General features: G+C 38.9%; 1 protein-coding gene across 1 annotated transcript in view; it reads right to left on the bottom strand.

Annotated features, from left to right (window-relative positions):
• Nucleotides 1-27,169, bottom strand: part of LOC136840252 (mitogen-activated protein kinase kinase kinase 7-like) — a 388,562-nt gene that overhangs the window by 108,698 nt on the left and 252,695 nt on the right. Inside the window, 1 exon segment of the mRNA XM_067106882.1 lies at nucleotides 20,502-20,627. Within this exon segment, the coding sequence (XP_066962983.1) occupies nucleotides 20,502-20,627 (126 nt within the window).

Below are 27,169 nucleotides of genomic sequence, written 5' to 3'. Positions count from 1 at the left end.
CGCGTTGGAGAAGCCACTCTCAGGGAGAAGGGCTGAACCTGAGAGAAGGAAAGGGCGAGAGACGTATGCTTCCTTCCACAGGGAAGCTCCAGCCCTTGCCTTAGCGCGACAGGGGGTCAGTAGAGTGATCATTCGAAAAACACTTTATTCTCTTCTGCAGAGGAATATCCACGCAACTTTCGGGGGGAAGAGTACAAACGTCTAGAGGAAGAGGACGTGGCGCCCTCTCCTCTAAGCTTCTCTTAAGAGGCGAGAGTCCAACCGAGAGCTCCAACCCCGGGCGGGGAGGACGTGTCGGAGGGCGAGAAGCAATCCTTCAGGATGCGTGCCTGAGCACGATCCCTGGCAGCCTGGGTAAGCGTCATCCCAGGACCTGCGAAGGGCGCCAGATCGGTGGGAAGCCCCTGTAACCCTCATGCGGCTTCGACATGCCCTCCCCTGGTCCTGGAGTCCGCAGAGGCCCAGGCCTAGAGGCATTATAGGGCGATCTGGACGCCCCCTCCACAACACTAGGGCACTAGCACTAACACTATGCGTTTGAATTGCATTTCACTTTAGTTTCAAGAGCACGCCATTGACTCCACACGAGAGCAGGGAATTACCTTCTGCAGCAACAAACTACAGGGTTAGTAATAAATTTACTACAGGGTTACTAGTAGGAGAAAACCTGACTGTCAACTAAGGATGCACTCTAGGAGGAAGATTTTCCTCAGCCTATCACGCTCCAATTTAAGCATATAGGCTTCATATTTCTTCCACTCACCCTCAGACAATCCCACACATTCATTACCGATTATCATAGAGCATTGAACACCCTTACATATCATACATAAAAGAGTGAGAACTATCAAAGTCTTGATAGCCTCACCTTACATTCACCAAACTACAGACTCGATAGCTAGAGGTAAGACATCTTAATTATAAGAAAAGTCAAAAGCAAAATCCAAAACGGTCCACAAAGCGTATGCCCAAGTCACAGATCCAGTCGAATGCAAAAAACAACCAAAAATGGCTAAGTGACAACAAATTTGAAATCCAAAGGCGGAGGAACTGGCAGGTGTTGACAGTCCCGACAGAGAAAATCTGAATAGAAAATGGGAATGGTTCCTGATACCCGCCTCCAGCGGCGGGAATGGGTACTAACCACCTGACGACCACTCGTATACGCGAAATTTGAAATTCTGTCGGACAACCGGAGAATACAGCTATATATATATCTGGCAGGTAAGTCTCATGAACAAAATCATAAATTCCAGTTAAACAGAATATGATCAACTACTTTTTAGCATCATTCTTGAAATGAATTTGCTTTGGACAGTTGTCATCACAACATGTCAAATGTGCTAAAGATGTATGTGAACACACAGTGTTTTATACAAAGTTCCCATGATAGTCTTTACTTACTGTACGAATTTCAATTTTCGTAGACTGTACTAGGCTAGGCTTTCAAACAAGATTACCAAACTTGTGGTTACAATTCACAACCATCTCTTATAATTAACAGCCATTTACCAAAGAGCTAACATAAACAACATCAAGTCTGATGTAAACAAAAGAATCGAGAAACAGCTGTTCTGCGATTTTGAGGGATTTTACTTTAACATAATGTACATTAGTTTTTTATCTATGTGTACCTGTTTTACATTTATGTACAAAAACAAAAATAATAATTCCAGTGATATATTAATTCCTTTTAGCAACTACAAAATGATTCTCCTAATTCTTTTGTTAGTAGGCTCAATCAGCTGATTCTAAGAATATAAACATTACTCAATGAAGATGGAGGACAATTGTTTTTTCATTCATATTACAATGATGATTAACATGACAATGTTACAGTATAAATGGTTCAGTAAGTAAAATATCAGTTTCGTTGTCATTACCTTTACCTTGAAGACAGCTGTAACAGCCTATCTGACTTATGCAAAAAGATACAGTCACTACCCAACTTACAAATGAGTTACATTTTGGACGGTCATTCATATCTTGAATTGTTTGTAAGTTGGTTTTTAATATGTAGTTCATAATTTTTGTTTATGTTTACAGTCCCAAGTTAACTTGGGAGTCATAGATTATACTATTTTCACTGTATTTTTAAATCATGCAGTAATATAGATAAATACTTTGGATGCTAGAAAGGTAAAATGGAGAAAATAAAATTCAGAATCATGCAACACTCAAAATTGAGTATTTTTTCCATGCTTGGAAAGTTATGAACTTGAGAGAGAATTTCGCAGAAGCATCTGACATTGGAAGTTCACAACGTAAACAACGCACACTGACATCTATTGACAAAAATACATCCTAAACATTTCCTATAGGGAGAGGAATACAGAAAATGGGAATTCATCAAAGAACAAGTTAAATCGCGAAGATAGAAGAAGGAGTATTTTATGAGCATGAACAGCTGTTCTCGTGATTGTAGGAACACATGGCAGTTAATCATGAGATTACTCAGGATGATCAGGGAAGGGGTTAAAAGTAACAGGTTCTTCTTATTCCTCACATTCTGCTGTTTGCAAAGTTCTTTCTAGCAGAATGGGTGTCCAGAGCAAAATTTGAACTTGTGACCCATCTGTTCGTATCTCTGAATGTTTGTAAGTAGGGTGGTGGGTTTATTGTGTGTGTGTGTGTTCATCCCCTCAAGGGGATGAACAAGTCAATTTTAGAAAGGGGTGGGGTTGCCGTGATCAGATCTTCATAGTTAGGCATTTAATGCAGCAAGCCTATGAAATGAAAACTCCATTAAGTCTTTGTTTTGTTGATTCTGAAAAGGCCTTTGACAGTATTTCGAGACGGACTATGGGAAAAATCATATGGCAGTTTGGAATACCACAAGTTTATGAGGGTTATTATGATCATGCATGAGGGCACATTTTGTAAAGTGATGGTTGATGGCTGTTTGAGTGATCCGTTTGAAGTTAAGTCTGGTGTGATTCAGGGTGGCATTCTGTCTCCGCTGTTGTTTGTATTGGTCGTACGTTACATTATGAGAAGGGTTAAAAGAGAAATGGATGTATACATACTCTGGGGAGAAAATGGGAAACGTCTTGACATATTATACTGGTGATACAGTTCTGAACTGCGAGGGACCAGAAAAGATGCAGAGAGTGTTGGATTGTCTATGAGTGGAGGTCAAAAGGTTGGTTTGGTTATAAACAGTGGAAAAAATGAGATCATGAATATGAACATTGAAAATGCACAGGATTGTCTAACTGAAGGCATGGTTGTAAAACAAATGATTAAGTTTAAATATTTAGGTACTTATTTAGATAAGGATGGTTCCCTGAGCACAGAATTTATGGAAAGATTAAAAAAGGCTCATCAAGCAATGAGAATGCTTAAAAATATCTAGAATAATAGCAGTTTTTCTGTGCATACATAAATCAAAATTTATAAGGTAATGGTTAGGAGTATTTTGATTTATGGGCATGGGTCATGGTAACAGTACAGTGACTTTGGTTAGTAAATTCTTAGCATTTGAAAATAAGGCACTCAGAATAATTTAGGAATTCATTGGAGGGATAGGATATCAAATAGTAGAATTAGAGATGTAACAGGTGTGCAGCCAGTCGATGAGTATGTTAGGTTCTCATGCTGGAAGTGGCTAAGCCATGTGTATAGAAGACAGGGAGTACAGTCCAACCTCTTAAATCCAGGAACCTTGGGGCCATGCCACAGAAAATCCCGGAATATAGAATACATCCCTAAAAAATGAAGCCCCAATGTAAACAGTCTTGCAAGCTAATTCCACACAAAATAGCATAGTTGCCAACTTAGCCTACTACTTGGTTAAGTTCTGAAACCACTATTTATCATTTTGTTACTCATATTTTCACTTTACCATTTTATAACTTCATACTGTATAATTTTCTTTAAAATAGTGTACTTTATTCAACACGTTTTGATTTAGCCTACATTCCCCAGTTAGCCGGTAATAATTTATAATAACCAATACGCGATACAGCTATATAACCTATACAGTTGTTAGAGCTCCTCAAAACTAACATTTTGAACCCCAATACCACTAGTTGCAAACCAAAATTTATTTGCATAATGAATTTATTTAAAAACCCCGAATTTTCACTCTTCCGTAAAAATCAAACTTCTGTCCCAACTTCATCTTACCCAGGCCTGAAATCGCTCCTGAGCGTTCGTTTGTACGTGTTCGTTGCAGACAGTTTGGCTGAAGTTCCGCCCACGCATTCTAATTATCCAATGAATGCGACTGTTTCCAGTTGGCGCCTTTTTTGAAGTCCCTCCCAGACTATCGAATTCCCCCCAATCAATTTGAATGATTTCCGATGACTAGATACTACTGGCAATATATTATATCACATGACTTTCTTAGCCAATTATAATGAATTATCTAAAACACGTCATTAGGCCTGGATCGTGCTTTCATTTGAATTTTAGATCAACATTAGTCTTAAGTATGGCTATTGTCGAGGCAACTTGTACTGGTTTTCATTACGATCAATGGCTATTCATTCGAAATCTCCATTAAAAAAGTGAAAATTTTATTGAGTATTTGCAGTCTCACGAAGTTTTGAAATTGTAACCTAAATTTTTCAAAAAAGCTCTTCATCAAATTACGACTTATACGGTAGGACAATACCGGCCACCATCCTCCATAGCTAATACGGAACAATTGTAACCAGTAAACACCATTATATTGCATGGCATTATTTTATATCGACAACTTATAAATTTTACCCATTTTTAAAAAGAGCTCTTCATCAAATTTCGACTTATAAGGTAAGACATCCCTTGCCCCACCACAGCTAATACGGCAAAATTGTAACCAGTAAACACCACTGTTATGGCTTCATTTTATATTGGCAACTTATAAAATTTTACCCGTTTTTAAAGAGCTCTTCATCAAATTACGACTTATAAGGTAAGGCAATGCCAACCCCTACCTCCATGGTTAATACGGCAAAATTATAACCGGTAAACACCCCTATGGTACGTGGCAGTATTTTATATCGGCAACTTATAAAATTTTACCCGTTTTTAAAGAGCTCTTCATCAAATTACGACTTATAAGGTAAGACAGCCCCCGACCTCCATGGATAATACGGCAAAATTGTAACCTAAAAACATCACTGTTACAAAGCTGTGAGCAAAATGTGAACTAAAACAGTGACGTACTGATGAGTTGTGGTTACACACAGCCATGGTTTATGATTTCGTGAGTTAAGAGTTTTACACCCACACTGGATAACGGAATAGTTTTTCTATGTATTTTCATGAGTTTTCAACAAATTTGATGATTTTTTTTGTCAGAAATCCATATAGTTTGGAGTAGTGGTTCGAAACCCCTCAACTCCAAAACTATTTATTTCCGACGAACATCTCCATCCGATTCGTTGAAAACGCATGGAAATACATCAGAAACACCATTCTGCTATCCAGTGTGGGATATTGGCAACTTTTCAACATTTACCAGTTAGCCTAACCGTAAGTCAGCTGTTTAATTTTTCTCACAATCTGCAGAATACTATCAGTGACTTTCACCCCCTAAATTTACTATCTTCATAATTATCTATATTAGTTTCTTGGTCATTTATTTTGATTGTAGAGGGTAATGAAATGACAATAACGAATTTCGGCGATCACTAAATGCATTTGACACTGATGTCAAAAAGAAAACAAAGCACACCGCCATCTATTAAGATAAAAGATTTATGAAAGCGCCTCTTACCTCTAGCATCATCTGATCTCATGGGTAGCATATCGAATGGGTAAAAATACAGTTATACAAAAGAAATTGGCAAAACCATATCACCTGTCTCTCAAGCACTCTCAGGGTAAGGAATTCGTGCGATGCCAAATGTCTCATTGTTTTGATTAAAAGTTTTGACTTGGTAGAGCCTTCTCAAGTGGAATTTTTACAAAATATATATTTATTCATTTAAAGCTAATATCTAAAATATATTTGATTTCACACACTTTCATTACTAACAATTATTTTCATAAAAGCAAGAGATATGGCACAATTTTTGCTGTCTGGAAGTTGTAAACAATATGCAAACGAGAAAGGGAACTTCACCATGAAGTTACCTTTCTTTTACAATATTTTAAACAATTGTTTTTCTTTAAAGATAGTTTTTAATATCCTCAATAAAATACTAAACAAGACGTTTTTCACTGGCCGTTATACCCTTACGGTACACAAACTACACTTTAATGCCAGGTTTCCATACTGTCATGATGTCCATTTTAGAACAAAATTTACGAGCATAACTCAAAAACATTTTGGTGCTTTGCATATTAAACTTGTTCCTGTCAACCCCTAACGATTGGCTTTGTGCTACGATGTCCTCTGGAGTGGTGTATAAGTATTCTTGCCCCAAGTGTAACTCGGGGATTTATATGGGATCCACTCGGAGACTTCTAAAAGTACACATAGATTCTCACAGGGGGTTTGGTTTTCGTACGGGGGTAAAAATCTCCAACCCCGGACACCCCAACATAAGAAATCAAACGAAATTTTGTAAAACTCCCATTGAAAGGAAAGGTCTCTGCATAACTGGACGAACTTCAAGCCAACTGGAACCACCAATACTCGACTCTTTGATGCTGAAACAGCTTGTTCCGAAATTGAACACTCGACTTCGGCTGTTCCTTGATACCCGTCGTGATAATGATGTTTTTGTTTTGTTTTTCTTTCGAACATCTCATTTTCTGTATTTATGTCGTATTGACAGGTTGGCTCCATACCATTAGTCATTTTTATTTATTTATTTTCTTAATGTGATTTTAAAATTTAGTGTTTTAAAATATTAATGTTTTAAATATATTATTTTACTTTTCTTTTGTATGTTCTATTTGTTTTAATTAATTTCTCAGTGTTTGGCCAGTTCCTCGGTGTCCTCAATGTAAAAATTTCCCTTTTAAGTCGACAGTCGTTTTATATGTTCTGACTTTGCCTTTGTATATTTATTCTGTAATTTTTATTGTCAATGCTTTTTGTTTTTTAATTCTAGAACCCCTGATGATGCAACCATGGATTATAAAACACTGGGAATAAACGTGTAATCAAATGACTATTCAAGAGTAGTCCTGTCCCTTGCTCATTCGTGTGTGTGTGTGTATGTATATATCTATCTATCTATATATATATATATATATATATATATATATATATATATATATATATATATATATATATATATATATATATATATATATATATATATATATATATATACATACATACATACATATATACAGGAGTCCCTGGGTTATGATGGTCCCAACCTGTGACATTCCAATCTTATGATGCTATTCAAAAATATTCATAAAAAATCTGGCTCTGACATACACCAGTGATTTTTTGTAGAGCAATATTTACTAATTAATGTATGTTAATTTTATTTTCGTGATTACATTTTTTAGGATAAAAATTATTTACTAATTTTCAAATATTAATATTAATGTACACAGCAAAATATCCATAAAATGGTAAAGTAAAATCCCTCAATATTGATCTATTATGACTGTAATATGTACTGTATAAAAAAAAACTGTCCTGACATTTGCAAATGTTTTACCAATGTAAACAACTCAGTTCACACACACCCTCCCCCTCTCTCTCTCTCTTTCCCTCCATGACGACACTAGTGGCTGGAGGGGTCAGAAGTGCCAATCACACAACTTGTAGCTCGGATGCTTTGTGTATGCATGGTTGCTAGTGAATGAGTTGTATTTTTGTTCTCTCTTCTTTTCTCAGCTCTCTCTCTCTCTCTCTCTCTCGCACTGAGATAAGAGAGAGAGATTTTTTATGCATATGTAAAATGTATGTTTATTTGTTTTGTATAGTTTTACAGATAAATGTGACATTACTTTGTCATTCATTTTTTCACATTTTCTATGCTATAATTACAACTTTGTATTTCAATAACCAGGTAATTTATGTGGGTATCCAGTATACCCATATGATTTATGTAATCTTAAACTTATCAATGTACAGTATTGGTGTTTGAACTATCAAAATAGGCAGCGAACTATTAAAATAGGCATTAACAAGTGTTTTCTTTTAAGGTATACAGGGTATGATAAAAAAAAAATTATTTACTAATTTTCAAACATCAATATTACTGTAAACATAGCAAAATAACAATTAATTAAGGAAAATATGGTAAATTAGATCATATTTTCTTTGCTTTTCCCAATCTTTTATAGTTACAAAGTCTCCCACTTAGGGGGAGGGATATAGGCCTAACTGTCAATCATCTTGACATACTGACATAAAGGGTAGCACCTGGGCAAGCAGAGAGTGTCTCTCTCTCCTTTCATACACTTAGGAAAGGGTACTGAAGAAAAATATAATGAAACATTTAATGAAAAATAGCTTGTTTAATATAGGTCAACATGGTTTTGTACCCAGAAAAAGTACACAAACCCAACTGTTAGCCTACTATGAAAACATAAAAATATGATAAACGAAAAAGATACAGATGTGGTTTACCTAGACTTTGCAAAAGCTTTTGACAAGGTAGACCATAATATATTAGCGAAAAAAATTACAAAAACATAATATTGTGGGCAAAGTAGGAAGATGGATAAAGAATTTTTGCATAACAGAAAACAGATAGTGATTGCAAACGATGAGAAATCGCATGAAGCTAAGGTAACATCCGGTGTGCCACAAGGTACGGTGTTAGCTGCACTGCTGTTTGTTTTTATGATTGCAGACATAGATAGTAAGTTAAGGACTCGGTAGTGAGAAGTTTTGCTGATGCCACAAGAATAAGTAGAGAAATTAACCGTGATGAAGATAGGAACTCGCTAAAAAGAGACCTAAACAAAATATATGAATGGGCGGAGGCAAATAGGATGGTATTTAACTTTGATAAATTTGAATCAATAAATTATGGTGATAAAGAAGGAATGATATATGCATATAGGGGACCTAACAACGAGACAATCACAAATACGGAAGCAGTTAAAGACCTTGGTGTGATGTTGAATAGGAACATGTTATGCAGTAATCAAATAGCAATACTATTGGCAAAATGCAAAGCAAAAATAGGAACGTTGTTTCAGCACTTCAAAACAAGAAAAGCCGAACACATGATTATGCTTTATAAAATGTATGTACGTAGTCCACTTGAATACTGCAATATGATATGGTACCCACACTACCAAAAGGATATTGGACAAATAGGGAGTGTACAAAGGTCCTTTACAGCTAGAATAGAAGTAGTTAAGGACCTTGACTACCGGGAAAGGCTACAATTCTTAAAATTATATAGTTACGAAAGGAGAAGAGAACGCTACATGATAATACAGGCATGGAAACAGATAGAAGGAATCACCGAAAACATCAGAGAGCTAAAATATCAGAAAGAGCAAGCAGAGGTAGATTAACAGTGCCCAAAACTATACCAGAAAAACTAAGGAAAGCACACAGGACATTAATCCACTACGCACCAGCATCAATAATACAGCGATTATTCAATGCATTACCAGCTCAATTGAGGAATATATCAGGAGTGAGTGTAGACATGTTTAAGAATAAGCTCGACAAATATCTAAGCTGCATCCCAGACCATCCAAGATTGGAAGATGCAAAATATACCGGAAGATGCATTAGCAATTCTCTGGTAGACATCAAAGGTGCCTCACACTGAGGGACCTGGGGCAACCAGAACGAACTGTAAGGTCTCTCTCTTTTTAAATTGTTTAGGTAAGGAATTCTTCACTTTTTCCACTTTTTTATATATATATATATATATATATATATATATATATATATATATATATATATATATATATATATATATAAAAAAACTCACTGAAGAATACTAAAGCATGTGTATAAACTAGACTCCATGTCATTCTTGTGATAAGTTTTATATTGGTCATACTGGAAAAACATTGGAAATGAGAATATAACAGCATACAAGATGTGTAAGAAATGAACAGTGGAATTTTTGTACATGTTAGTGGAAAATCATAAAATCAACTAGGCTGGAGCAAAAAGTACCAAATTTTAAAAAGCAATTGTATTTTCCCTAGGATACAGACCTATGCTTTTATAGATGAAGTATTCAGTGCAAGGAGTGCTATGGCTGTCTCTGACTTAAATAGAAAACAAAAGCATGAGCGCTTCCATTTGGTGGATAAGCCTGTTACTGGTATTGTTCAACTCCCAAGACTGGGAGAGATCAGAACTGTGAGGGCAGTAGAGGTGAGTAAAACTTCCATATGAAAGCGTAGGTTTGCATCCTAAGAAAAATTCAAATTACTTTCTAAAACCCAGTATTTCTTCTGACTGGAAAACAAACCTAAGCTTTAATAGATGGAACCTTGCCAAAAGGAGGGAGGCTGATTTATCAGGAGTGCTAGGTGGGTGTACCCTGGACTGCCAGTGCTGCAACTCTCATTGCCTCTGAATCTACCTCCTATGGCTTAGGTCACCAACAAAAAATCAGGGCTAGGCCCTCCTTGTACTCATCACACCTTCCTGGAGGACGACAGACAATACCTCCAGTCTCCTGTTGGGCGGAACCTTCCCTTGGGGGTTTACTGCTGTTACACCACCAGCTGGTCTGCTACTACTGTGCCCAGGGTGAAGGTGTCCAAAGACTTGGGGGCCACGTCCCACACATAGAAAGACATGAAGGTCAATTGTCGCTACCAAGTTCCTGCCTTTAGGACCTGTAGGACGGAATTGTTCTTCTTGTATACCACTGAGGGGCCATGGGCTTTAATTTTTGACAGGGTATCTTCTTAATCTCCTGAATATGTGTATGCCCTGACTATGACTTCTCTTGGCCAGAAGATGGTATTCCTGGAGACCTCTCTTCTGTCCAGTACTTACGAAAAGTCTCCCGTGGGTGGGTCTGTGAGGGACTGTACACTTCCTGCCTCAACGCTCTGACTGGGCAAACAGTAATCTTGCCCTTATTTCCACTGGTAAAGTCCTTTAACAAAGGGATGGAGAACCACTTGAATTTTATGTCTGGCACTGCTGGGTTTTGTCTTGGCAACATAGTCTGGAACAAACTCCAAGGAGATGGAGACCCATCCCTCAGCATGTGATGTTGTGCAAAAGGGCATGCAATTCTCTCACTCTCTTAGCTGATGCAAGAGAAAGGAGGAAGACAGACTTCATCATCAGATCTCTATCTGATGCTTTCTTAAGGGGTTCAAAGGGAGGATTTCTCAGGGAAGAGAGGACCTTGGTAAAATCCCACTTCAGAAATGTTAACACCCACTCATAATGCTTAATGAAGGCAGACAGTTCCCCGCCATTTGAAAGATCTACTCCCCTTGGCCTGAAGAAGTGGGCTAATTCAGCTCTGTGGCTTTTGACAGCCGTGATGGAGAGGGCCTTCTCCTCCCACATGTTCACCACAAAGTCAGCTACTTCCCCCACAGAGGTCTTGAGTGGATTATAGTCCCTCTCACAGCACCAGTTGCAGAAGACCATCCATTTTCCCTGGTAAACCCCGGCAGATAAGGGTGCCTGCAATTTGCTTTGCAGAGTGCTCTGAAAAGCCATTCTTTTGCATAAGTTGCTGCATAATCTCCAACCGTTCACCTGGAGGGAGCCTACTACTTGATGGTACCTCCTGCTGTGTCCCTGTATCAAAAGACTGGGGGCCTCAGGAAGTTCTCCAAGGATTTCTACTAGAAAGTGAAGTAGGTCTGCATACCACTCCAACCGCAGCCGAAGGGGTGCCACTAACATCAATCCGAATCCCTGGGACACGAAGAACCTGCTGACCACCTGTTCTCAGCTGACTGAATGGAGGGAAGGTGTGCACATCCATGTTGTCCCATGGGTACTGGAGGGCGTCCTGCAATGCTGCCCATTGGTTGAGGACTGGAGAACAATACAGAAAAGCTTGGCATTCCTTGCTGTGGTGAACAGATCGATCATTGGGTCCCACCACAGTTCCATCAAGGTGTTGGCTCCTTTCTGATTTAAGGACCACTGGGTGCCTACAACTTGATCGGCCCTGCTTAGCTGGTCGGCGATGATGTTCTTGCCTGGGATGTACTTGGATGTCGATGTCAATTCAAGGCCCTGGGACTCTGAACACTCATGTAACTCCACCACCATACTGTTCAGTTCTAGGGAGATGGTGCCCACCCTTGCTTGTTTACGAAGGCTACAACCATGGTGCTGGCACTTAAGGCACCTGCCAACTTTTCTGCTAGCTGTTCCTGAAAGTGTTGGAGTGCTAGCCACTGCTGCATCTCCAACAGAATGATATACTCCATCTTCTCCATGGGTCTCCATGTCCCAGAAATGCTCATACAATTCAGATATGCACCCTACCCCCTTCAGGATGCATCTGAGAATACAAGCATCTCCATTGGAAGTCGGCTGAGTGATACCCGCTACAGGTGGTTCACTGGGTCTCTCAACCACTGCAAGTTCTTTCTGGCCCTGTCCATTGACTCAATTGGCTGCGATGGGGAACTGTCCGGTCTCCCCAAGGACGCCTTCAATTGCCCCCGGAGGGATCTGATATGGGGACCAACTTCTCCAGGGAGACCAGATGCCCTATCATGACTTGCCACTGTTTTGCTGGTTGCTAGGGCAAGTTGACAAATGGTTTTATCCTCAGAAGGTTGGCAATTCTCTTGTTTGATGGATATGCCCTCCCTCCCATGGTGTTGATCCTCATCCCCAGGTACTTGATCATCTGCTTTAGGAAGAGGTCTGACTTCAGAAAATTCACGATCACTCCCAGGAACTGGTCCCTGTGGTGTTCCACCTCAGCAACTGAGGATGCTAGGATCACCCAATCACCCAAGTACCTTCGGAGTCTTGTCCTCTTCGTGTGTGCTCACGCCGATAACAGTTGGAAGACACAGGTGAAGGGTTGGGGGGCTATTGCCAGTGCAAAGCAGAGAGCCCTGAATTGGTAGACTGTTCCTTGGGGGATGAACCTTAGGTATTTCCTGGAGCCTTGAGAGGGATGTGCAAGTATGCATTCTGCAGGTCTACTGACACCACGCAATAGTTCTCCCTGACAGATCCTAAAACTAGCTGGGGTCTCTCCATGGTGAAGGGCATCTGCTGTAGGTTGAGGTTCAGGGTGGACAGGTCTATCACTGGATGCAAACCCCCCAATGTCTTCTCTACCAGAAAGAGGCAGAGGCAGCTATAGAACCCTGCCAAGTCACCATCCACTATCTCCATTGCCTCTTTCCAGAGCATGGTCTCTACCCCTTGCTGCAGGGTCTTTCCCTTGGATGAGTTGTTTCATTATGAGGGAAAAAGCAATGGAGTCTGTTGTCCTGCAGGGTAGTCTGTATCCCCGTCTGAGGACTTGGACTACCCACTCCTCTGCCCCCACATTGGTGCCAAGTATTCTTTCGTCTGCTCAGCACTCGCCAACCATGGCAGCTTGGAGGGAGGGGGACCACCGACATCTCACCTGGAGCCTCCTCTCTTCCCGCTCCTGTTCCTTCATCGACCATGAGAGGGCTGGGAGGAGTGAAACAACTGGCTAGTGTCTGGTTCCTTGTTCTGTGGGCTGGCTTGGCTATGATGTGAGAACTGTGGTTGTGGGGGAAGAATGTCTCCCAGGGGAGGTGGGACTGTTCTGCAGGGGGATCCTGCTTGCTACACCTTGGGATGGGGTGCAGGTTTCAGGGACGAAGCCTGTCAGAAAAGTGTAGCACGAATCCTCCCTCTTGATGCTGAAGGCTTGTTGTACCAAGTGCAGAGGGAAGTAGTAGGGAGAGCTGAGGAGGGGCTGTTTCATAGGTTCAGCAAACTCTCCAAAGAAATGTGGTCCTGCACAACCATTCTTTTAAAGATAATGTTGTTCCATGCGTGACCTACTTGTCTGACAGCAAAAGAGAGGGCTCTTCCTTAAGGTCCTAGATACTTTCTGATGAAAGACCACTTCTCTGGGGGAACAACATCCTTCAGCTCCTTAAGCCACGTCCCTTGGCATCTGTTCAGCCAGGAGATGGATCATAGGGCCCTTGCCAGCATCAGTGTAGCATCAGCTTGAAGTCCCCCATCTCAGTGCTGTTGAAGCAGGTGCCCTGTAGCCTGAAATGTTCTAGTGGAGTGTTGTTTGCCACCCTATAGATGTTGGAGTCCAAAGCTCTCTGATCCTGCTACCAGAGTCCACCTCCCTCATTACACCGTGAATCAAGGGAGACCAAGGAAGCCCGACTGACTGCTGTGCCTCTGGGAGGTTCTCTGCTGCCTGAGAGCTGTTAATCAGGTCAGTGGTCTGGTTAAACTAAGATATACTTAACTTAACTTTGCTCTAGATATGAAAGCAAGGCTGGGTCCTCTGGCTCCACTGTAAGTGGTTCAGCCAGGTCTAGTTGCTGCCTGATTTGTCAAATGAATTTAACAAAACATTTCTCCCCCTCTGGACCCTCCAACTGGGAGGGATCCTCAGTCCCACCTCCTTCGTGAGTGTCCCTTGCTGTCTCCCCTCTGGTCTCCTCCCTGAAGAAGGCAGCTGAACTACTAAATGAGGAGGCATGAAGGACTGCACCACTAGAAACCTCCACTGTAGTAGCCTCTGTCTGTGGGATGTACTTCTGTTCTGCATTGGAGAGTGGCGAATAGATGATTGGGGTAACACCATGTACTTTTTGTCTCTGGACGCACTCTGTCTTTGTTTGATCTGCTCCAGAATCAGGACAGGGATCTTCTGCCAGTGTAACAACTAGCAGAGTTGCTTCTCTTCTGACGGCATGGAGACTGGGTTTCACTGCTAGCTCTCGATCAGCTCCTCCTCCTCCAGGTGCTCATTCATGCTCTCCTACTGCTGCTGCAGGACAAAACACTCCTGTTTGTCCTAGATCTCTGACTCTGATGCTGCAATGAGGTGAGGTGGGATGCTGAAGAAACCAATAAAGATGCAACGTACACAACTGAAGGGGAATGCCTGCTCGCTCTACTGCCTGTCAGCAATTGGAACTTCTCCAACCTCTGGTACTTGGAAGGAAGGGAAGAGAGTCCTGCTGACTCTGCCCTTGACCTCTCTTCTTTGAAGTATGTTTGTCATCTCTATCAGCTTTCCAGGAAGAAGATGGCAGATGTGACGTCTGCAAGGATCCTTTGTCTTCCTTGGATTCCCCATGGTGGAAAACAAAGACAGGGGCCCTCTGAAGGTGGCCTACTGCCACTTGCTGAAGGGGTTGGCCCCCTTTTATATCACCTTTCTCAGGATGTGTTCCGCATAAGGGCCTCCCTCTGATGTTGCCGTAGGAGGGGGCTGACAAAGCTGCAGGAGGGGTCACTGCAAGAAGTGACCTAGGTGAAGTCGATAACACTGAGGGGCAAGGAGAAGGGCTCAAAGTTGGTTCTCTTGAGGAACTGCCCTTCTTTCGGTGCCTCTTATTTTAGACAGACCACTGGGGTGATAGCCACCCTGCACATTCTTCACATGTGGCCTCTTTTGTGCACTCTAGTCCCTGACACAAAATACATAGAGTGCAGATCTACAACAATTGGGGGCTAATTTACTGAGAAGTTTTGTATCCTTCAACATAGCCATCAGGAAACACATACAAGGGAGCAACAAAACACACATGGAAGCCATGTTACGTGCTAAGTCACACAAAAGAGTTCGCCCATATGGCGGCGTCACACACAAAGGAAAAAAGCACTAAAATGCCTCCCTTCAGCACAAAACAACAACACCCTACACAGATATAAAACAAAGGGCTATTGGACAAGGTAAAGGCACTGGAAATGCTACAGAGAAAGGAAAATAGGGCATGAACACATGACACACAAAAGCAAATCTCAATTAACAAGACAAAGGTCAGTGACGAACCACATGCTGAGAACAAAAAGGAAGAACTAACCCAGCTTGGGTTATGGGTGACTCATAGGCCTACCTGATAGGATTTTGTTTTCTATTTAAGTCAAAGATAGAGCCACAACGCACTTTGCCCTGAGCACTCCATCTATTCCCCTTGGAACAAAGATATGCAGTAGTTTATTTTAATAAAGCTCTACTTAGCAAGAAACATTGAGTCTAGTTTTATAAGAGTTTCATCAAGAATATGAAAATTATTCATGACAAGTCTAAGTTGATCCAGTAATCTCAAAAGGAATATGAGAGGGGTTTAATTTTAAAGAAGACACTTGAAAAATAGGGATAAGGGAAGTGGGGGTCTCCTGGGATTTGAAAATTTGACCTGTCACTAATGTGGGCAGGACCCTGCCTACAAACATCTGTCAGGTGCAAATACTTGTTTTCCAACCATTTGTATGTACTGTCCTGCTTGCATATATATTATGAATTTCTACCACTTTGTACCAGCCCTCTGAAGATAGCTTAATTAGCATTAAATCCGACACCAGACAGAATCTACATCTGTGTTTAATCTCTTCCCTATGGTCTTTGATTACATACATAATACATACATACACAGTGGTTCCTCATTGGTCGAACTTTTCTTATGTCAAACATTCCGTTTTTCCACTGAAATTTTTGAAGAAATTTTTGTCGTTTGTCCACCACTTGTTTGTACTTTGACCCGACCGAATGTCTGGTTTATACTTGTACTCGACGTCCTACTGCATCCTACGAGGAAAACAAAGGCAATAACCTGCACGGTCAGTTTGAGCAGAGACTTCAGAACGTTATCAATGCAAGTTTTATGCTGCTAAAAAAATTTTGTTTGTGGTTTTTTGTAATTTATATAAGTTTTATCACTATTATTATGGGTCCTATGAAAGCCGCTAAGGAAATGAACATAAAGATGGTTGTAAACCAAACATTCACACCAGTCAGATGGGAAAAAAGAGGCAAAGAAGTAAACTCTAATGTCCAAGGTTAGCACTCTATTTACAAATCTGTTGATCTATGTTGGCTGGCACACACCACTGCTCCTGACTCTTGTCAGCTGCCTTCCTCAAAATCTATACAATTTCATTTTTCTTGTGAAATTAATGGATCGTGTTCATGCTTGCTTTGAATGATATTTTTATTCACACAAAAGTTTTTTGTTATAAAACTGGACTATAATGTTTCTTCCCACTATATTACTGAAATAAACTTTTTTTTTTTTATTCCGGTCAGTTGCTTGTATGACTGTTTTCCCTTATACGAACAAAAACTGCATACTGTATTCACCTGTGTATATCGTATAAATTTTTTCTGCTGTTCTCTTCTTTTTTATTGATTTTCCAGTAAGACCATATAACAGTTGTCAAATTACTTCTATGGGATTTCACATGCGCTTTGTAAGTGCTTTTTTCATTGTGTTACTGTTCTTAAACATTGCAATTACTTCAAATTTCTTTTATGCAGGTGGGAATTTATTACTGTATGACAGTCTTTGTTGTTATCTTAAGGTCTTTAGCCACTCTTAATTCATGGTTTAACAAAGGATTAGATTCATTGTCAAACAGAGAATTAGGATATTTAAATTTCTTGCCTATATTCCTAATTATATCTATTTCATCATCAATGAAGTCAGGGCTACATATGCAAAATGATCTTAAAACAAGGATCTAAAAACTTATTTCTTTGATTCATTGCTTTGGCCAGAATAAAAATGTACATATACAGAAATACTGGTATGTTTTCTGTACACATCATATTCAAACCCATTATTGTACAACTTCTGAGTATTAAGCAATCCAAAAAGGGTAGACTACAGTCATTTACCATTTCCATGCTTAACGCTATTGATAGGATCAATTCATTTAGGCTACCAAAATGTAAATACTTTACATTTTTGTTCCCTGGCTAGATACATATTACGTTATCAACATACATGAACCATATTACATTATGTGGAATTATTTTATTTTAAGGAAGGTAGAGTTCACATGGGAAGACAGCAAAGGTGTGTGCCCCCCTCCACAGATAAACCAATTTGTAAATAGAGTACTGTACTATATACCTCTGATGCTAACAATTTTACTGCTCCCCCTCTTTTTTTTTCCACCTGTCAGGTATGCATATTTGGTTTCCAACTGTCTGTATGTTCTTCTGTACTGTCATACTAGTAATTCATATTGTAAATTTATACCTCCGCATGTTTTTGACATAAAAACAAAACCATTCAGGATTTATATAGTGTTCCATTTTCCCGGGGTACATTTACATATACTGTATATATACAGCATGTCAATGTGACTTTAAGCATATATATATATATATATATATATATATATATATATATATATATATATATATATATATATATATATATATATATATATAGTAAACATACCCCGCATTCGCGAATAGCTAAAACCTGTGAATACTTAGAAACCTTCTAAAAACACTTAGAACTGCCTATTTTGATCGTTCAAACACACACAAAAGAAACTAAAAATGCTTATACAGTATTATCCTACTTACGATGGGGTAGGTTCCAAAAAAAAAAAACCCATCGTTTGTTGAAAAAACGTAAGAAATATCAAAACATATCTCGAACATAGCCTAGCCTACACTAGGGTATTCGGTAACATGTACTGTATACCTATATGGTAGCCTAGCCTACACTATAAAATATACTCTTTACATACACGGTATGGTAACTATTAATATCAGCTAATTCTGGAGGTTCATGCAAAGTGACTTATGATACTTCAACACAAAGAGAAGTTGAATAACAAACAAGAATTAGCTTAGTCTACACTATGGTATATTGTTTACATATACGGTAGCGTAGCCTACATTATACTGTACTCTATAGTCGCATATCAAATTATACAAATGTCAACATAACGAATATGCATCTTTTCCATGGATCTTCTAGTTAGCATAAATGAATCTCTAGAGTCTAGATACTTTATTTATAAGGGGGAAGCTTATTTTTCGTTATACAAAGTGTTTTTAAGTCGAAATATAACTAAAATACGACTCATTGTGAAATTAATTTATCTATTATTTTCGTTGATAGATGACGGTTGTCGATGGCTGGTTGGGGGCGTTTGTTTTGTGTAAAAAAAAAAAATCAAGATTCCGTTCGCTATTCTCACTTTACTTCATCATAATACGAGCTTTACATGTTTATTGCTTATCGGCGTAAAATAACAGTAATGTGTTCTTTCATGCCCAGTAGTTTTGATTAAAATACTTTCTCTCCAATTTTAATTACGATCGAGTTTCATCCATGTTGCCGATGCACAATAATTTACAGTATAATCATTGCAGCTTGCATTGTTTTTCTCAGCTTCAGCTACAGCTTGCAGCTTAAATTTAGCAGTATATTTCCTTGACGATCTTTTATCCATACCAAATAAGGGTATATTGTAAAAATACATCAGTCCTATTCTACTTAACGTCATTTGTGCCATAACCTATGGTAATTGTTTATTGCCGTACGATGGTTGAAATACCAGGTAAACGGCTGTTGTTATCCGATTCGGTTATAAGCAAAACAACAGTTTCTTGGTCAGTTGTTTATGTCTGTACGCATTTACGCAAGAGTATAATGTTACTGACAATACTTTCATCATTCTCTTTTACTTTTTTAACTAGAAGATGGGATAAAGAGATGGAGGAAAAGTTGTCTATTGTAATTTGGTCTCCCTAACTGCCTGATTACGCTGCTGCCTGCGCCCGCGCGATATATTTAAAAATATTTTATAAATAATATTGTCGTATCGGTATTAACTGCTTACCCCATTGTAATATCAAATTATCGTAAGGTGAATTATCATAACTCGAGCATTACCTGAGCTTTTTAATATTTTTCTCACAAAAAGGGCATTTAGTCATGAAAATGAGATGAAAATCCAGTATTTAGTGAATATTTCTCAGTGAAAAATACCGCAAATGGGCGAATTTTTCGCAAACAATAGGTAGATACATTCCAAAGAGAAAGCTGTGAATACGTGAGTCCGTAAATCGTGAGAACGCAAATACAGGGGGTTTATTGTGTGTGTATGTGTATGTGTATGTGTATGTATATATATATATATATATATATATATATATATATATATATATATATATATATATATATATATATATATATATATATATATATATATATATATATATATACACATATACACATGTCATTGTGATTTTTAAGCACACACACACACACACACACACACACACACACACACATATATATATATATATATATATATATATATATATATATATATATATATATATATATATACATACATATATATATCATTGACTCAATTTTCTCTTAATTTCTCAAGTTCCTTGTACTATCTGCATATGCCTATAACTACGATCCTTGAATGGCAATGCAGAAATACATGAAGAAACCCTAATCCTGTGGTAGGATTCAAACCCACTCACGATGGGTTGACTGAACTTAACCCCTTTGACATATCAAAGCAAATAACTTCAAGTATTAATACAAACCAAAGAAGATACACCAAGATTTAAGAAAGAAAATCATTTTTCAAGTCTCCCCCTGCCGTACTTTTAAAAATACTCTAAGTATACAAGACATCTTTTTACATGAATAAACCTTTAAATACCAAAACATACCAAACTGAAATAAATCATGATTTAAAAAATTAGTCTTCAACTCACCCATCTCATAATTTGGAATCTGATATTCTGTGGTGGGAGTTTCCCCTTCCTTGTACCCCGTGAACCCTCCTTCTCCATCATCCACTTTATTCCCAAGAGTCCCATAGGAGGAGGATCTTCTGTGGCCTGAAAAAGTGTAAAGAGATTATGCAACAGATTGAGAATAACTTTTGGTTTAATAAAGCATATACATTCGTAGTAGTACTAGTTAAAACTGGATTTTTCTTCTTGCTTCTGTGTCCCCAATTTCTGCAATAATGAAATTATTTTCAACTGCTGAACATACAGAATGGAAAATTCCTGACTGTATCCATGTGAGAAAACTTTCTGACATTTGGTTGTACCAAAAAGTAATTAAGTCCAAGCGAGTTCTCACACTTGGCAACTGGCAACAGCTACGAGACCTGAATCACTGGAAAAAGTTTAATATATCTTAGTTTAACCAGACCACTGAGCTGATTAACAACTCTCCTAGGGCTGGCCCGAAGGATCACATTTATTTTACGTGGCTAAGAACTAATTGGTTACCTAGCAACGGGACCTACAGCTTATTGCGTAATCCGAACCACATTACAGCGAGAAATGAATTTCTATCACCAGAAATAAATTCCTCTTATTCTTCACTGGCCGGTCGGAGATTCGAACTCGCAGCCAGCAGAGTGCTAGCTGAGAATGGAACCCACTCGCCCGACGAGGAACTAAATCAATATAATACAAAAGAACACTTTTCACGAAAGCAAACTTTTCTTATTGAGATTATTTTTATGTTGTAGTCTGAAAGAAAAGGAGAAACCATTCCTCCATCAAAAGTGCATCATTGAGCAATGATGTTGGTGACTAAAGAGGTTTTGCAAAAAAGTAAACCATGTCAACATCATGTTTCAGCTCAGTAATCTAGATTATAGTGATAACTATTTGCTGCACTTATGATGCTTCCACAATTTAGGTGTCAATAAAAATTGCAAAATTATGAAGATGTCAAGTTAAATCAAAGCTCAAGTACAACTTCTTACGCATATGCAATAGATCACAAAGGAATAATGCTGACTTCCAGAAAACATAATTATGAGTAGCTTTTAGAATTTACAAATCTGTATTTAAACTGATTTCAAGCAACCTCCCCCCTCCACATACACACACACACACAACCCCATCCCAGCAGCTTGTTAGCATTAAACATACTGTACAGACAAGTTCCATATCATACAACCATATTCATATCTGCAATAATAATTTGTTAGAGATTTCTTTCTTTCACCTCTTTTTTGCAGCTTTACAGTGCAAAAGCATTCTTGATTTAACTCACAATTTCAAACTGGTGACAAAGGAGGGACTCTATTTTTACAAACTCTTAGGCCCTTAACCCTGAGAGATCTTTGTCTCAACATGCATGACTGAACTGATATCAACGGAAGATAAGAGAGCTGAAGTGTTCCTCATCTACACCAAGTTCTTTATTAAAATCAAGAGGAAAAAACTGCAAATGAAAGAGAAATGCACTATGTCCATGGCTGCACCTACAACCACCTGCACAAATAAGGAAGAACAACTCTTACTGACCAGCTTAAAAAATTCATCCACTGTACTCTACTGGCTATCTGAACACTCTCTTTTCCTTTTCCTTCTATCAGAATTAAGCAACTCAAAAATAAGCCATCCCACTAATGTTTTCCCCTTGTGTGTCCTTCTACAGGTCATCTGGGAATGGACGACATTAAACACCAGTAAAGTTAAGAAGTGGAGACGAGTCTCGAGCCCATGTACCACCCGTGAAATAATGCAACAGCCTTTCTGACATTCCTGCACACCGCACTCCTCCCACCCCCTCCGATAATGTCCTAGGATCATAACCATGATGAATAGGAGTCCTGCCTATAGGTTTTCTTAAGGGATGGGCTTAGCTGTCTTGATCAACAAGACATTGGCTCTCCCTTAGGCCCTCCTTCATGGATGAATCTGGATGGCCTGACCAATGGGATACTGGCTTACCTTAAGCCATTTTTCTGAGATCTTCATGAAGAAGCCAGTTGGCTGGAGCATGAGCTAGTGAAAACAACAGCCAGAGACAAACAGATCACAACCACACCTGGAGAACTGATCAATGGCATGTTTCGCACTGCAGATAAGAAGTCCAAGGGCAAAAACCCCAAGTCCAAATGAGGTGACTTTGAATCTTTCTCTCCTTCTTCACATGATGCTGCATGTTCCCTGCCACCCTACTTCTTCCCTCTGTACACCCTTTCATCTCAGTGATACCTCCTCCCATAGCTGCATGAACCTAAAGTTAAGTACTGTACCCACTGGAGCAAAGCAGGAGCAAAAGGGTTCACAAGTGACAAAGTGGTTCAGAAACTGGGAATAAATAAATCTATATTGTATTTTGAAATGTAAAGAGAAGTAAGTTTGTATGGGGAAATGTTAATCAAATTCATAAAATTTATTATAAATTCAACAATATATACTGACAAAAAGTCCCAAACTGAAAGCATCCAAAGTAAAGGTCCATTTGTGTCTACTTTTAGTGTTGTTGCATCTGATTGTACCTTAAAGGATCTTATACCCCATTGATTCACAATATTTTCTATAAATAGGACACTGGAAGCTGAATCTCTTGTTAAAATAAAATATAGTTGTGTGTATATCACAGTAACAGTGAACAATCACTCATCTCTATGATACTGTCTATATTCTGCATGGAATAAAGTCCGAGTGAATTGCTATTACTGTAATAAAAGAGAATACTGGAAATTAAGGCAAATATCATAAGGGGAAAAGTGATTTATTAATTGGGAACAGAATGCCTCAAGGTAAATGACTGTCTCATACTCAAGTTGTCCTCTGTTACCCATCTGTATTTTATTCACTTGACTGGTGGCCCAGAATTAACAGGGTGCCTGAGTGAATGAGTAATGTCACATCATAATTTTGTACATCATAGTTTGGTAAGTACTGTAATATGTACTCAAAAATTTACTTTCTGAAAAGTTATTGCAAGCGTTTACTGATAAATTTTTTTCTATATAAGGCCTTTACTGTCGAGAAAAAACTGACATCACATCAGTCTGCACTGGGTAGAGTACAGTATATCGAAATGTGTATTTCCTGAGTGGCTGTTTTGTTCTACAACGGACTTATTCAGCTTGAGTTGCAGCTAATTTGAAAATTTTACTGGTGGTTTTTCATGTCATAATATCAGGTAGTAATAAAATATTAGTACCAGAAGCACGAATGAAACACTTTACACATTTTGCTGACCTCTTTAAGTTCGAAGTCAGCAAAATCATTTAATACCAGTACTGATCATACAATGTAGCTAAGAAATAAAGTTTGATGTAATAGGTGAAAATTCATTACATCAACTATATTAACTGAGCTTTGTAAGCAGTGGCATGGTTTAGTAACTTGTACAAGAAGAGGCAGTCAGTTTTGCATGCCTTCATTTCTCTATATCCAAGGCCACTTAGGGATTCTACCGACAGTGTATGTTTTTTTTAGGTGAGGAGATGCAGATTAGAAATGGCTATCAGCATTTTATGTTAGGGCCCACTGGACAATGCAAACAGGCTGAGACACTCTGAGTTGCTGACATTATGTACTCTGAGAACTGTTTCAAATTTTTCCTTAAAAAGTGGAGAAGCACACATACAGTTTGAAAGGCAATACAACATGCTCTGAAACTTAAGTCTGAGCCAGAAACTAACCAAAGAAACTGAGAACATGATGATCTCCCTTTAATTTTAAAACACTGTTTTCTGTGAGGGACTTCAACAAGCTGGGAAGATGCCCACAAACACCACAATGGATCTTTCTCTCAATTTTTTTGACTTCCTTGGAGCTATGGAAAGCAATATTTCAAAACTGCAGTCAGTGGAGAGATAACTGGGTATTCAAAGTTCAGTGAAGGATTTTGCTTATACATACATGACTTGGCCAAAGAAGGAGCTATTTACCACATTAATATACTTTTGGAACAGCAAATGGCTTCCTCCCAGCCACCAAGAGACTGGTTCACCTACAAAGCCAAAGCTTGGTCACCCAAAGATCGACACAAAAATTTAAGCACTTACAAGAAAGTAATAATCACCTATCATCAGTGATCTACAGACTACTGTGAAAGAAACAAAACAGCTTTCGGATGATGATTTGTATATTAGAGTTCAATTTAAAACCTAAATAATAACACAATATGGAAAAAAATTCCCAAACTATGATACAACTTTACAGTTACCCTTATATCAAAGGTAAAAAACTTTATCCAAGAAACACTTATATGCTGCAAGGGCAGATAAAACCAAAATTATTCCAAAGAATAACTTGGCATCTTACAAATACAAGGCAAGTTTAGCTGCATTTAAAGTTTAATAAAACAAGAGACTAAAAATGAAAATACTTAGTAACAGCAATCAAGGTGTTTGTGAAAATTAGCTTCTGCATCCCTGTTGCTTTGGAACTTCTAAAGCACTTGCAATATTGCTGTGATGTAATTTTAGTAACCTGATAAAGTACTGAAGTTTTTAAATTTATCAAATAATCTATATATTTTGTATTTTACAATTAGTTTTACATAACTATATACCTTCTTGCATATATTCTAATGCATGTAGCCTATACTAGGCTTATCATGGAAATGCAAAACTGTCACTGGAAAAGGACAGTGAAGCAAGGCTTAAAAGATTGTGTATGCAGTAGATGCTGTTTATCTAAAAAAAAAAAATCTATATTTGTGAATAATCATGCATGAATCTACCAAAGAAAGACTTCAATATGAGAAATATGTTGATGTAAACTGCCCAGCTTTGCTACAAGTTCAGCAGCCTCTAACAAAGTGCTCTTACAGCTATATGCCCATACCTCACATATGTTGTCACGAAAGAGTCTCAACCACAGGAGCAACAGATTGCCTGTACCTACAGTACTATGAAGCCTGTGGACCATATTCAAATGGGTCACTTGATTATTCACATCCTGTGCATAAGCATCCTTGCACTGGTGACCTTATAGTTACAACAAAGAACCCACTAACAGACCAAATACATAATCATCCTCCAAACTGGCAGACTCAGCATGGTAGTCTCATCAAATTACAAGATTCACAAACTACAGACATGCCTACTGATACAAGAAGCCACCAATGGACTATATGCAGTGTGTTAGGTCTGGCTTGCTCTCCCTGAAGAGACTAAGGTCATCCTTGCTGGGTTTCTTATTCAACAGTACCATCAGGGACTAACTATGGCCATGCCTACCAATTCCAATAGCCACTAGAGACTATATCGTGTCACAGCTCTGGCTTTATCTTGACAGAATCTAGGACTGTCTCAATAGCACAGTAAAAACAGCACATTTATTGCAGTTAACGCATCATCTTATAGTGCCTAGCACTATAAGATGACTGGGCAAGAAAACCTCGTGAAAACGTTCAACAACAAAGGAAATACAAATGCCAGAGACCTCCATCTGCCTCCTTCTCAATGACCAAGCCATCAGTCTGGTTCCAAAGGATGGACATACAATTCCACCTCCAAAACGTCATAAGACTGACAAAGAACACAGGCTATGTCCTCGACGTGATCCAAGAAACCCTCTTCCCCAGACTGCATGAGGGCTTGACACCCAAGATGAGAGGACTGAATACAGGACCTATGCAATTGCAAGTTAATATCCGAGATCCTCAAGCTGACACCTGCCTGTGCCTGTTGAGCCCTCAACCTACTTAAAGCATCATTAGGAGTGATAACAAGAAGGGCCACCTGGGATAAGTGAGTCCCTCCTCAACACCAATGGAAAACTCAAAAAGACTGGCCTAGTGAGGGAAATTTGGCTCTGCTGACTACCACCCAACATCTGAGATGCCCTCCCCAACACTGCAGGAACATCCATGGTGGACCTCCTGAAGAGGGAAGGAGACAAGTTGCTGGAGACTTCCAAGGCTCCCAACACGCCACCCACAACATCTGTGACACCAAAAAGGGCATATTCAAATCTGGAAGCATGATGTAGTGTATGTGTTCCTTAATGTTTTAAAAGGAACAGTTTTCGGCAATATGCTGTATCCATAACTCCTGGGAACATTCAGCGTGTTGCCGCCATTTTGTTACTATTGTTGTAGCTGTTGAGATTAGAAGCAGGCGACCTGAGGAGTAAAGATGTGCCCAGGAACTTAAGTGTTTCAACTCAGCCATCCTCCATAACCTTACAAAGTCAGGGATTAAAATCAAACAATGGCGAGGAATGCTCAACAGGATATATTTTTTGAGGTGACAAGAACCTGTTAAGCCAGAAAACTGGAGAATTAAAGGCACCAGCAGGAGCAGACAGCACACTGTCAGTAAACTAACAGTAGATGAGTTAGATTAAGGGAAACAATGGCTATGCCACTACAGTTAATGCCCCTTGAAGCATTTTCTCACAAGGATACATCAAATGTGGCACAGAAATGGTCAGACTGGGAGTCTTTTACCTACTTCATAGAAGGTAGTGGATTCACTTAAGACGGCCAAAAGAGGCTATATTGCCCTACCAAGCAGGTATGGAGGTACAACGCATTTTTAGAACCCTGACTGTGGCTGGAGATAGTTTTGATGATGCAGTTACAGCATTAGATAACCATTTTATGCCTAAAAAGAATGTACAGGTAAGGCTTGCCAGGGTCCTTTTGAAAGTATGGA

This window comes from Macrobrachium rosenbergii, chromosome 7 (genome assembly GCF_040412425.1).
Source record: "Macrobrachium rosenbergii isolate ZJJX-2024 chromosome 7, ASM4041242v1, whole genome shotgun sequence".
NCBI lineage: Eukaryota > Metazoa > Arthropoda > Malacostraca > Decapoda > Palaemonidae > Macrobrachium > Macrobrachium rosenbergii.
The sequence above is the reverse complement of the archived record's forward strand: the minus strand, read 5'-3'. Positions and strand labels throughout refer to the sequence as shown.